The sequence below is a fragment of the Lacerta agilis genome, chromosome 10, assembly GCF_009819535.1.
Source record: "Lacerta agilis isolate rLacAgi1 chromosome 10, rLacAgi1.pri, whole genome shotgun sequence".
NCBI lineage: Eukaryota > Metazoa > Chordata > Lepidosauria > Squamata > Lacertidae > Lacerta > Lacerta agilis.
Genome location: NC_046321.1, coordinates 11,884,950 through 11,898,031, shown reverse-complemented (window position 1 = coordinate 11,898,031; position 13,082 = coordinate 11,884,950). Strand labels below are relative to the sequence as shown.

General features: G+C 44.0%; 1 protein-coding gene across 3 annotated transcripts in view; it reads left to right on the top strand.

Annotated features, from left to right (window-relative positions):
- The window catches only part of BCAT1 (branched chain amino acid transaminase 1), a 61,171-nt gene that overhangs the window by 28,499 nt on the left and 19,590 nt on the right, over window positions 1-13,082 (top strand). For 2 of the 3 annotated variants that reach the window (XM_033161672.1, XM_033161673.1), the window contains exons 3-4: window positions 596-796; window positions 5,401-5,457. In XM_033161672.1, coding sequence (XP_033017563.1) covers window positions 596-796; window positions 5,401-5,457 — 258 coding nt within the window. The remainder of the gene's footprint in view (window positions 1-595; window positions 797-5,400; window positions 5,458-13,082) is intronic. The other variant, XM_033161674.1, reaches the window with a different exon arrangement.

Sequence of the window (13,082 nt, the reverse complement as noted above, 5' to 3'; positions counted from 1 at the left end):
GAGGTCCTACTCGTGAGGAGAGCCTGGGCAGGAGTACTCCTCGCGGGGAGAGTGGGGAAGGTGATCCTGCTAGTTGGGAGGATCAGGGTAGGGGACCTCCTCGAGAGGAGGTCTTGCTCAGGTACAGGGAGCCCCAGCCACTGCTGTCATCCGACTCCTCTCAAAGCCCATCGCCAGAGCTCTCTCCCGTGGAAGAGGGGGAGGAGTCGAGGGTCAGGGATGCTGGGCAGAGACCCAGCAACGCCAGCCAGAGTCGATCAGAGGGGGAGTTGCAGCTTCCGGTGCCAGCACAGCATCGGGGGGTCAAAGGACACAGAAGACGTCGTTTCAGGGTGCCGAGGTTTTGGTGCTGGGCGGGAAACAGGAGAGGGGCACTTCCGGATTCTGCAAGTGACTGAGCGGTCATGTTTTTAGCTAGCTCTGCCCTGTAAATAGTTATGCACAATAAAGTAGTCTTCAGTGTAAGAGGACTCTGTCGTTACTCATGAGCAACACCGTGGTGTACCCTGACACTCGGGATAGTTTCAGCTGGACATCATCAGTATAGCTTCACGTGTTTTTTATTCATGTGCTGCTGTTGTTTTCGTCTGCCCAGGCTGCTGATCTAATCATCACCCCGTCTGCAACTTTCAAAGAGAAGCCAGACCCGAAAGGCCTGGTGTTTGGGACTGTCTTCACAGACAACATGCTCTTCATCGAATGGTCGCTGGCTTCCGGGTGGGAGAAGCCTCACATCAAACCTCTGGAAAACCTCTCACTGCACCCCTCCATCTCTGCTCTTCACTATGCCGTAGAAGTGAGTACAGCGACAGTATGAGAAGCGGCGAAACAGCATAATACCACTTTAACCCATCATGGCTTCCCGCAAAGAGTCCCGGGAAGTCTTAGTGTGTTAAGGGTGCTGAGATTTGCTAGGAGACCCCTGCTCCCCTCTCAGAGCTACAATTCACTGGGAAGCGGTATTGGTCGTTAAACTATTATGGGAATTGCAGCTCTAAAGCAGGAGCAGTGGTTGCCTAACAACTCTCAGCACCCTTAGAAACTATATTATTTGCAGGAAGCCGTGACAGTTTACATGCAGGGCTACTGCTTTACATATATAATGCAGATGGGTTTCTCTCTCTCTCTCTCTCTCTCTCTTTTTTCTCCTTCCCTCATATCTATCCCCTGCTTTGCTTAACACCCAGCTTGTTGAACACTTTTGGAAAACGTTTTTTAAAAAAACACACACACACTCTTTGCTCACTATTTTGTGATATTCGGCCTAATAAACGTATCTCTCTCACACACACACAGACACCCGCTATGAGTTTTGGTTTTCAGTGGGTTTGTTTTGAAACGAAATGTTTCTTCTTGCGCTTTATAAAATGTTTTCACCTATGTTTCAGTGATAAAACGCAAGGTTCAAAAATCTACCCTGTTGTTATTACTGAGGGTACCTCTAGAATAATAGGATACAGAGGGAGAGATGGCAACATTGCTGACACCATTTTTTTAGCATTTTAGCTGCCATTTGCGTCAAGACAGGGACATGTCCATAGGATTACATCATTTCGCTAGTTTTCTAAAGCTTTAACATTGGCCACTGATATTGTTGTTGTTGTTGTTGTTACAATTGATTTATTAATCACCCAAAGTGATTTACACGTAAAAGAATTATAAACAGTTAAAAATGCAAAACAGATATATTTAAAACAAAACTGAAACCCTAACAGGTGGACACTCATGATAAATATCCATTTATCCAACTGGATAAAAGCCTGTTGGAACAAAAATATCTTCAACTATTTCAGGAATGTGTAGATAGGAAATGATGGGAAATGATATATAATGAATTGAAAAATATGTTTAAAATAACGTTTGTAAAACAACAACAACAACCCAGAAGCCTTCCTTTGGGGAATTATAGGGACAGAACTACCCAAACTGTATAGAAATTTATTCATGTATGCAACTACAGTGGCGAGAATGTTACTTGCCCAAAAACGGAAAGAAGAATTCCCAGGAAAAGAAGAATGGATACAAAAACTTATGAAATATGCAGAAATGGCAAAACTTACCCGGGGGGGGGGGGAGGGATCAAGAGAACAAACTTTTTATAAAGGAATGGAAATGGTTTATTGAATATTTACAAATAAACTGTAAATGGATAAGAACACTGGCAGGATTATTGTAATAACCTGCAGTTTTATAACAGGATATATTTAAAGCAGATGAATAAATGAGTAAATTAAGTTAATTTGGATATGCAGAAAATATTAAAAATAAAGTTAAGGAAACGCAGAAAGAGGGGGAAGGAAGTCAAGTTTTGAAATGTTGAAATGATTGTAAAATTATTGAAATGTATAAAACTGAAAATCATAAATAAAATGATGATGATGAAGGAGAAGGAGAAGGAGGAGGAGAAAGTGTAGATAGTGGGCCTCTGTCGTATCTTGACAGCAATTCTCTTATGGGGAGGCACCCGTGCCCTTCTGCAGAACATGTAGTTTAGTTCAATAACCTTCAACCTTTACTGACCTGGGACTCACTTTTGGTCCAAACATACATTTGAGGACCCACTTCTTCATCTCTCCATATATTTATGGTAGCAGTTCTGCTGTTCTGACTCAATTGAGGTATGACCTTGCAGTGAGCCCCAACCCTCCAGTTGAAGACCAAGGATCTCACCATAGGGTATTGAGAACTGACTCAGTAGGATTTCAGACAGTCATGTTTACTCTTGTCAGAAGCCTGGGGATGTGCCCCCGGCACCATTCATTTATTTGTGATGACAGTTTAAGACCTTAGCAGTTTACTTCTGCCATTTTTAAACATTTGTGAAGTGCCACAGTAGCTGTTGTGAAGGACCAAGCCCCCACCCTCCATTTTTCTTGGTGGGATTGGGACCCGCCGGTTCTTTGCAGCTGAAAAGACGGCTCAGTCGTGTCAAGAATAGCCAGCCAGATGAGAACACTGCTCATCCATAAGGCAGTGGAACAAACCCACATTTCTAGGGATAACTCTTGTCTTCTCTAATTTGGTAGCAATAGCCACCCCATGCCATGACATGCCTTGCCCGCGTTTCCCATCATCCCTGCCCGCTGTTCCTGCAGTTGAGCTAAGTTGTTTTTCTGAAAAGCAGGCATAAAATAAGATTTATTCTAAAAATACTTTAAAAAAATAAATAAAATAAAATAAAATAAATAAGATTTATTCTGGAGATATACTCAAAATGGTAAATGCATCTGGTTACATTCCTAGCCGTGCTGCATGTTGGGGTTTTAAGAATGCATGCTGTGAAATAAATAAGCAAACATATTAAGGGAGGTTCAGACCTGTACGTACATCACTCAGTTATTAAAAAAAATGAATGACTTGCAGCTGAATGAATGAGCTGACTGCCGCAAAAACTATTGCACTTTAGATTATGACTGCACATTTTGATATCACAATAAGCCATGGTTTATCATGATGGGAATGAGATTGCCAAATCATCAGACATGTACTCGCCTTCTCCCCAGCACGGGCATGATAAATTCAGAAGATTTCATTTCCGTTTTGATTAATGGTGGCTTGCTGTGTTGCCTGAACTCAACAATCTGTGGTTAGCTCAACTATGGTTTGTTAGAAACAAGCCAACTTCAAGCCATAGTTTGTGAACTTGGCCAACTTCAGTTACTTCAAATTAAGACTACAGTGGTACCTCGACTTACAAATTACTCGACATACGAATTTTTCGACTTACGAATGAAAAAAGTGCCCGCACGCCTACAAATTATTCGACATCCGAAGGACATCCGTTGGCGGTTTTAGATGGGGTTTACTCGACTTACGAATTTTAGATGCGGTGTACTCGACTTACGAATTTTTCCGAATTTTTCATTTCCAATGCATTCCTATGGGGAAATCGCTTTTTTCGGCTTACGATTTTTTCGACCTATGAATGTGCACTCGGAACAGAGGTACCACTGTATACCCACAGTTTAGGTTGCGTAATAATAAAGAAACAGAAGCGAAAGTTTCCAGTCTCCTTGTGAGCCATCCCAGATGAGAAGGGGGAACATGGAAGGCTCGCATAGGCTCATTTGCATCACGATAAACTGTGGTTTATTTGTGATGTTCAAACACAGACGCTATGGAAGTATTGTCTGTGAAGTCTGGCCCATGCTGATTCATTTGCACGCACAACTCATCATTCGATACTGCAAAAGGCAACTGATTGCGTTTGTTAATCAGCCCCTCGACTTCGCAAGCAAAACAAGCTGCGCCAGTCGTTCTGCTGGACAATTAAGTAATTTATAGTGTTGTAGCACAGTTGTAGAACTTGAAGCTTCCTGCAGCAAAATGAACTGGTAACTACCAGAAGCCAGGGTGGTTAACGGTTGAGGCGCCAAAAGCTGCCATTTCTATGTCCAACGAGACTGAACATGTTCGGCCACCATTGGTGCCAGAGCCTCAGTAAGTGCATATTTCCGCTGCCAAGGAACATGTGGAGAAAATGTGGCCGTAAAGTCCTCTCCCTCTTGGACACGTTTAAAAAATGTACATTTGTTCCGGCATTGATGTACTTCCATGCTTTCCAAAGATTTAGGTGGGGAATAGAATCTGGCCCCAAACCCTTTCCCCTGAAAAACCTCTAAGCTCTCAGGAAGACAGTACTGGGGTCTCTCTATTTTTTTTTTAAAAAAATCCATTTTTGTTTTTAATTAAAAAATTTAACCTCTTGCCTACCAAAGAAGAACTCTGTGGGGGTTATTTTTTGGGGGGGGTTTGGATGGGGGTGGGAAGAATTTTTTAGGCTGAAGAAGAAGAAGAAGAGTTTGGATTTGATATCCTGCTTTATCACTACCCGAAGGAGTCTCAAAGCGGCTCACATTCTCCTTTCCCTTCCTCCCCTACAACAAACACTCTGTGAGGTGAGTGGGGCTGAGAGACTTCAAAGAAGTGTGACTAGCCCAAGGTCACCCAGCAGCTGCATGTGGAGGAGCGGAGACGTGAACCCGGTTCCCCAGATTACGAGTCTACCGCTCTTAACCACTACACCACACTGGCTGAGGCGATCTGGATGCAGTAAGGCAGTTTCCTCCAACTTAGTGCCCTCCAAATGTTTTGGATTTAATCTTCCATCACCTCTGATTGTCGGCCATGCAGTTTGGGGCTGATGGAAGTTGGAACCCAAAAGTTCTGGAGGTCTCCAGGTCGATAATGACTCCGTTTTTATGAGAAGCAAGGAACCACGGTGGGATACTGGATTTCTGTCTCGCTCGCCGTAGCGTTATTGCTGTAATACGCTGTCTCTGAAATATTCATTGCTAATAATCAATATGCTCTTTTTAATATATACATATTTCCCCCCTATTTTTTATTTTTATTTTTATTTTTTCTCCCCTTTTACCTTTGTTGCACCGTTTCCTCTAGCCAAGAGGACTGACAGAGGCGAAACTGCTCCAAATGCTATGGCTCAATGAATATACAGTGGGTATAACACTACATGACAATGATGCTTTTGGCATTCCCCCCATCTCACCCCACCCACGTCTCTTTGCATTTCTTGTGATCCGTGACACATCCCCCCCCCATGATAATCCTGGCTCTGCAGGCTACGTGGTCTAGCTTGTGTGTTGCAGACACACAGCAGATGTCAGATTATTACTGTTTGTTTGTGCGTGTGAATGAATGTATGGATGTGGCCATCAAGAATGAGCCTAAACTAGCCTTTCCAATATTGTCTTCATTTAAAAAATGGATGTACCGCTTAAGAGGTCTGGGGGGGGGGGGAGGCAAAAACACTTAAGCATTTAAAATCAAAATCCAATAAACTCTTCATCCCTACGTCTGGCTTCCATGAAAGCTGGGTGCAGCCTATACAGTGGTACCTTGGTTTGCAACCGTTTTGGATTATAACCACGTCAAACCCTGAAGTGTGTGTCCCTTTTTTTTGGATGACAACCCCTTTTTCTTACTATTACAACCCATTTTTTTGGGGGGGGAGGCTCCATTGGCGACAGCGCGCCTTGGGTTACAACCCGTTTTGGTTTACAACTGGACCTCCGGACCGGATTATGGTTGTAATCCAAGGTATCACTGTAATGGTGCTCTTTTAGATAGAAGAAGGCATAATTTAAGAGGTCGTATTTTCGGAGTGCCTATTAGCAATGGCCTTTATTCAAACCAATGCAGTACAATAAGATAATAGAAATAAAGATCAGAATAAAACCAATATGCAGGGAAAAAATCCCATCATGTATTAAAGGAAAGTCGGCAACTGAACAGGATAAGCCACACAATCATCCACTTAGACCTTGGTGAACAACTGATTTTTTAGGAGGTGTTTAGAGCATCCAGCAGGTCCAACTAGGCTGCTTTTCATATGTGATGAGTAAAGTCCTATTCAGGCATTTGCCTATAACAGGCATCCTCAAACTCGGCCCTCTAGCTGTTTTGGGACTACAATTCCCATCATCCCTGACCACTGGTCCTATTACCTAGGGATGATGGGAGTTGTAGTCCCAAAACAGCTGGAGGGCCAAGTTTGGGGATGCCTGGCCTATAAGCACATGAGCCCAAAGTGGGGATGGGGCATGGACACAAACCCCACCCCCCAACAGTGCTGGTGCCCCATAAGAAGACCCCTGCTGCCTGAGGCCAAAAGTCTAGCTCAGGCATTCCCAAACTCGGCCCTCCAGCTGTTTTGGGACTACAATTCCCATCATCCCTGACCACTGGTCCTGTTAGCTAGGGGCGTTGGGAGTTGTAGTCTCAAAACAGCTGGAGGACCGAGTTTGGGGGTGCCTGGTCTAGCATCAAACCTGCAAGCAGGATCTGAGATCTCCTCTCCTGTGGCTTCCAGCAGCTGAAATTCAGAAGCATTTAGGCCTCCGACTGTGGAGACAAGAGCGTAGCCGGCATGGCTAGTAGCCTCCATGAATTTATCCTATCCCTTTTTAAAGCCGTCCAAGTTGGTGGCTGTCGCTGCACCTCGCGGGAGTAAATTCCATGAGCTTTAAGTGTAGGCTGCATGAAGAAGTACTTCATTCTGTCTCTCCTTCATTGGGTAGCCACTGGCTCTAGCAGGGGTCAGCAAACTTTTTCAGCAGGGGGCCGGTCCACTGTTCCTCACACCTTGTGGGGGGCCGGACTATATTGGGGGGGGGGTTGAACAAATTCCTATCCCCCACAAATAACCCAGAGATGCATTCTAAATAAAAACACACATTCTACTCATGTAAAAACACGCTGATTCCCGGACCGTCCGCAGGCTGGATTTAGAAGGCGATTGGGCCGGATCCGGCCCCCGGGCCTTAGTTTGCCTACCCATGCTCTAGTATTATCCAAGGACTGAGAGAGAGGGAGGGGGGTAAAACATTATCTCTATCCACTTTCTTCACAACATACTTTTTTTTGCACCTTTATCATGCCCCACTGACGAAACAAAATAGAAAATTCTTTCCAGTAGCACCTTAGAGACCAACTGAGTTTGTTCTTGGTATGAGCTTTCGTGTGCATGCACACTTCTTCAGATACGAAAGCTCATGCACACAAAAGCTCATACCAAGAACAAACTCAGTTGGTCTCTAAGGTGCTACTGGAAAGAATTTTCTATTTTGTTTCGACTATGGCAGACCAACACGGCTACCCACCTGTAACATGCCCCACTGATTCACCTTTTTCCCTAACTAAAAATTAAGGAGTGGGGGATGGGAGGCTAGAAATGGAAAACAAAGGTCTGAAGGCAGTTTCTGTCCATTAGACCCTCGCTTAGAACATGGGGCTGGCATGCCCATGGATGGTGAGGTGGGGACTTGCATCTCTGCCCATACCCCCTCCCCGCTTTTAGCCCACAGACTTCAGGAGCGAACGCCTGAATAAGACCTGAGTGGGGGACTTCCAAGTAAACATGCATGTCCTGTGTAAAATTTAAAGTAATAACTCCGAGCTCTTCTGGCCGGTTGCCTAGGCAACTATGCAAGTAGCTGTTTATAAGCTAGGATCGTAACAGGCCTAACATAACGCTTTAAAGACTAACACCTCCCCATCGGGGTCTTTGAGAGATACACCTCCTTAATGGTATTTTTATTTTAAAAGCGTTTCTAGCCTACTGAAAACAAAGTGAATAAACAGTACGGAAGAATATGAAAAACCTGGAAGAATAAGATGGTCTTCACTGGGAACCTAAAAGCAAACGGTAGCCCAGGGTTGTTCCGGAGCCCCTGCCGCTAGCCGTAAAGGACGCGGGGCAAAGCGCCGCATCTGCTCACGTGCGCAGAGCGGTTTGTGCTTCTGCGCATGCGTGAAGCGGGATTTAGGGCTTCTGCACATGCACGAGTGGCAAACCCGGAAGTAAACCGTTCCAGTACTTCCATGTTTGCTGCAGACGTTAACTGGAATGGATGCTAGACAAGGCGGACGTTCGCGGAGGTATCACTGTACAGTGGTACCTCGGTTTAAGAACAGTCCCGTTTAAGAACGATTTGGTTTATGAACTCCGCAAAACCGGAAGTTGTTTCCCGGAGTGCGAACTTTACCTAAGAACAGAATCCGAACGGTGGAAGGGCTCCGGTGGCGGGAGGCCTCATTAGGGAAAGCGTGCCTCAGTTTAAGAACGGTTTCGGTTTAAGAACGGACTTCCGGAACGGATTAAGTTTGTAAACCAAGGCACCACTGTATATTGAATAGCAAGTTGCTCCCCTTTAATGATACCCAAATCAGCTGCTTGGGGCAGCCCCTCGCTCTGCCCAATAGCAGGGCTGGCCTGATTCGGGTGTCATAGCTAAAAAGGCCCCTTGCTTAGTTTCCACAGGAGCAGGGTCTGCACACACTGGTTTGTCTGATAACAAAACTACAGCTTCCCTTGGGGATTTCTGTTTGTTATCCCCCCCCCAAAAAAAGAAGGAATGGGTTGCTTGCAGATTTCCAAAACAGGAAATGTTGCGCTCCAAAAGAGAACCTGCATATGCAGTCCCTCTCAGGTGTTAAAATCAGGGACACCCCTCTGTAACCTGGCCTTTGACACCTCAGAGAGAGAGAGAGAGATTTTGAGGATGCACCTTATTATTTTGATGCTAATCCATTTTAACTTATGTTTTAATATTGTATTTTTTAAAAATTGTTGTAAAACCCCTCCCTTAAAAAAAAAAAAAGATTTTGTTAAGAATTTTCACAATACAAGTTGTAATCCAGCCTGGGACTTTTGTGGTGAATAAATTAATAATGATGATAATTGAGAAATAGTTACTCTGGTTGAAATAGACGAATAGAATTGTAGAGTCAGAAGAGACCCCAGGGGTCATCTAGTCCAACCCCTGCAAGTCTTCCCCCCCATATGAACTGACCTTGCGATCATCACCCAAGGCCCTTCTTCACGTGCCTCCTCCACGAGAGAGCAGCTCCTGATTTGTGGAATGCTTTCCCCAGAGAGACTCACCAGATGCCTTCCTTACTTATGTGCCAGACAAAAACATTTCTCTTCTCCCAAGCCTTTGACTCATTAAACAATCTATGCCCTTTTAAACATTTTTTTGGGGGTGGTGGTGGTTACTGTTTATGTTCATTACTACCGTATTTTCCAGCTTATAAGACGACTGGGCATATAAGACAGCCCCTAACTTTTACAGTTAAAATATAGAGTTTGAGATATACTCAACCACAGATTCTCCACCCGGCGTATAAGACGACCCCCGACTTTTGAGAAGATTTTCCTGGATTAAAAAGTAGTCTTATACGCCAGAATATACAGTATGTTATGTATTTTTGTGTTTGTGTATTGTAAACCACCCTGTAATCCCCAGATGAAGAAGGGCTGTATAGAAATAATAATAATAATAATAATAATAATAATAATAATAGTACAGGAATCCCTGGCAAATGGTCATCCTACCTCTTTAAAAACCTCCAATGAAGGTAGAGTCCACTGTCAAACAGCTCTTACTGTCAGAAAGTTCTTCCTGATGTTTAGTCGGAATCTCCTTTCTTGTAACTTGAAACCATTGGTTTGGGTCCTACGCTCTGGAGCAACAAGAAGAAAGCTTGCTCCACCTTATAAGGGTCTGGTGACTTCTGTTTCAGTGTATCTGAAGAAGTGTGCATGCACACGAAAGCTTAGTTGGCCTCTAAGATGCTACTGGAAGGAATATTTTATTATTATTATTTTGTTTTGTCCACCTTCCATGTGACAGTCCTTCAGCTATATCTCCTCTCAGTCTTCTCTTCTAGAGAAAAACCAAACCAAACCAGAAACACAGTACATTTTACCATAGTTGTAGAAAGCTGTGCTCAGCTGACTGTGTGGCTCCTCAGTCAGCTGGCCAATAACTATTATTATAATTATAATTATTACTTGTTGATGGACAACCTCAAGGGCCCATGCTGGTCTTCTGTCTTTTAGTTCTTTATCTTTAAACTGGAGGTGGAACCAGGCAGCCCTTCAATAGAAGGTGCCTTCAAATGGACGTCCTAGCCCCTGGAGCAGGAGGAAATGAGTTTGCTCCATCCCCCATGTGACAGCCCTTTAGATCTCTGAAGATGGTTATCATATCTCCTCTCAGTCTCTTTTCCAGGCTAAACATACCCCACTCAACTGTTCCTCATAAAGCTTGGTTTCCAAAGCCTTAATCATCTTGGTTGCCCTCATCTGCACACATTGAAGCTTGTCAGCATCCTTCTTAAATTGTGGTGGCCAGAACTGGACACAGTACTACAGGTGTGTTCTGACCAAGTCAAAATACAGTGGTTCTGTTACTTCCCTTGACCTGGACACTGTGCTTCTGTTGATGCAGCTTAGAATCATAGAATCATAGAATCATAGAGTTGGAAGAGACCACAAGGGCCATCCAGTCCAACCCCCTGCCAAGCAGGAAACACCATCAAAGCATTCCTGACAGATGGCTGTCAAGCCTCTGCTTAAAGACCACCAAAGAAGGAGACTCCACCACACTCCTTGGTAGCAAATTCCACTACCGAACAGCTCTCACTGTCAGGAAGTTCTTCCTAATGTTTAGGTGGAATAGCTTAGAATAGCATTAGCTGTTGTTGTTTTTTCTTGCATCGCACTGTGGACTCACGTTAAGCATGTGGTCCACTAAGACCCCTAGATCCTTTTCACATGTACAACTCGTAATCTAGGGAAAGGTTCAGGCTGTTCCGATCTGAAGTGAGATTTGTCTGTGGGACTTCTATGACTTTGCCAGGACACTACACCAGCTCCCATGCCCAGCTCTGGTTTTGTTGCGGTGGAAAAATCTCCCTCTCAGCTGTTTTCAGTTTAGTCATCCTGCCCGGAACTCCTCACTGGTTTCCCCCCCTTAGCTACTGAAAAGGCTGACTTGGGTGCTGCAGTGTTTTCGAGATGTTTCCAGTCCTTCCAGGAACAGACAAAAAAAAAGGGCATTGGCAAGGCCTTTTTGTCCTTGTGCAATGATTTCATTCCTGGTTTGCCTCCAAACTCTGCGAAATATTTTAGTGAAAGCTGGTAAAGGGCAGTCTGGGGCATCTTCCGTAACAGTGCATCTAGGGTAAAAAATAAATAAAAATAGCTGTTCTGCTCTATGGGTCTGTGTAAGAATCTAGGCAGGCCGTGTTTCAGACCAGGGACACCACTTCGTATCTGAAGAAGTGTGCATGCACACGAAAGCTCATACCAAGAACAAACTTAGTTGGTCTCTAAGGTGCTACTGGAAAGAATTTTTTATTTTGCAGGGACACCAAGACAGTCCTAGTACAAACTGCTCTCCACTTGAAAGTTTAGCTTATCTCCCTGTAGATCGGGGCGCGGCCTAAAGGCGGGATGTGGTGCCAGTTTTTGTTTCTTACCAAATAAAATACGTTTCTCGCTGTTGTGTTTGCGAGGATAGATATGAAACAGGTGGTGGTTTTTTAAAAAGGTGAAGATAACGTTGGCATTTTGAAGCTGAAATATGAAAAGGATTACGAGAACTTGCTGCTCCAATAAGCAAAAGCTGCCCTTCTAAACATATAATATATTAGGTGTTAAGTCCCTGTAACACAGAGGGAACTTGTTTCTCAGTAAACAAACTTAGGATCGCTCTGAAACCCTGCCAATCGCTGCTAAAAATGACAGTCTATATTTGCTGTTTTATTCCCATATCACAAACATACCAGAACCAAACTAGAATTATTAATTAATTAATTAATTAATTAATTGAATTTGTATGCCACCCTATACCCGCAGGTCTCAGGGTGGTTCAATAGGATAAAATCACAGTATTTAGTTCGGTCATAACATAAATGTGTTTACAAGCTGCAGTCCCTCTCCTGCCCTTGCATTCTCCCATTTTCTTTCCTGGCTTACTTTTTCCATGGCTTGCACAATCCATAGTTTGAAATCCTGATTTAATTTTGGGGTGGCATGAGGCAGGGAAACCTTTTCAACAGCGGGGGGGGGGGGGGTGCGGCACACATTCCCTTGAGGGTAATATTCCAGAGAGGTTGCAGGAGCAAATGTAGGGGTGGACAAAGGTTAAACTGAGGGGAGCAATGGATGCGAATTTTACCTTTGACTACATTCCAGCTTCGCAAAAACCAGAGGTCCTTACACATTCCCTCATCTCTCCTTCCAGCCAAGCAGGAGCTACTGTCACAATTCAACTAGGCAAATTCCAGCAAGGCAAAAGCACTTGAGGAGGGTGTGGGACAAGGCTTTTTAAAAAAAAACTTAGCAGACCCACTGTTTAAAAATTGGCAGGCACTGATTGAAAATTGGCAGGTTAACCATGTGACTGCCTAACTGATCAACCAGTTGAAGCTCACAGCCCCAGAGGGAACAGAATATCAATCAGGGTGCCAGTACTGGAAAGTCCGCCCCCCCCCCCAAAAAAAACCTCGGGTATATTTTTGCAGCCCTCTAATAATGTGTTAGATAGTTCTTTTCTAATGTGAGAGGTGGGTATAGGTGGCAGCAAACCTCATGTGTGGAATGATGCAGAAGTTGCTCAGTTATTATTTAATGTTAACGTTCTGAACATGTAGCTATCGATAATCTCATTTTGAATGCACATGCGTTTATTATTGCAATATTTTATTTTTCCTGTGTGTGTGCATGTTCATGTGTGTGCGATATTCACTGCTGTCTGCCGTTTCCGCTT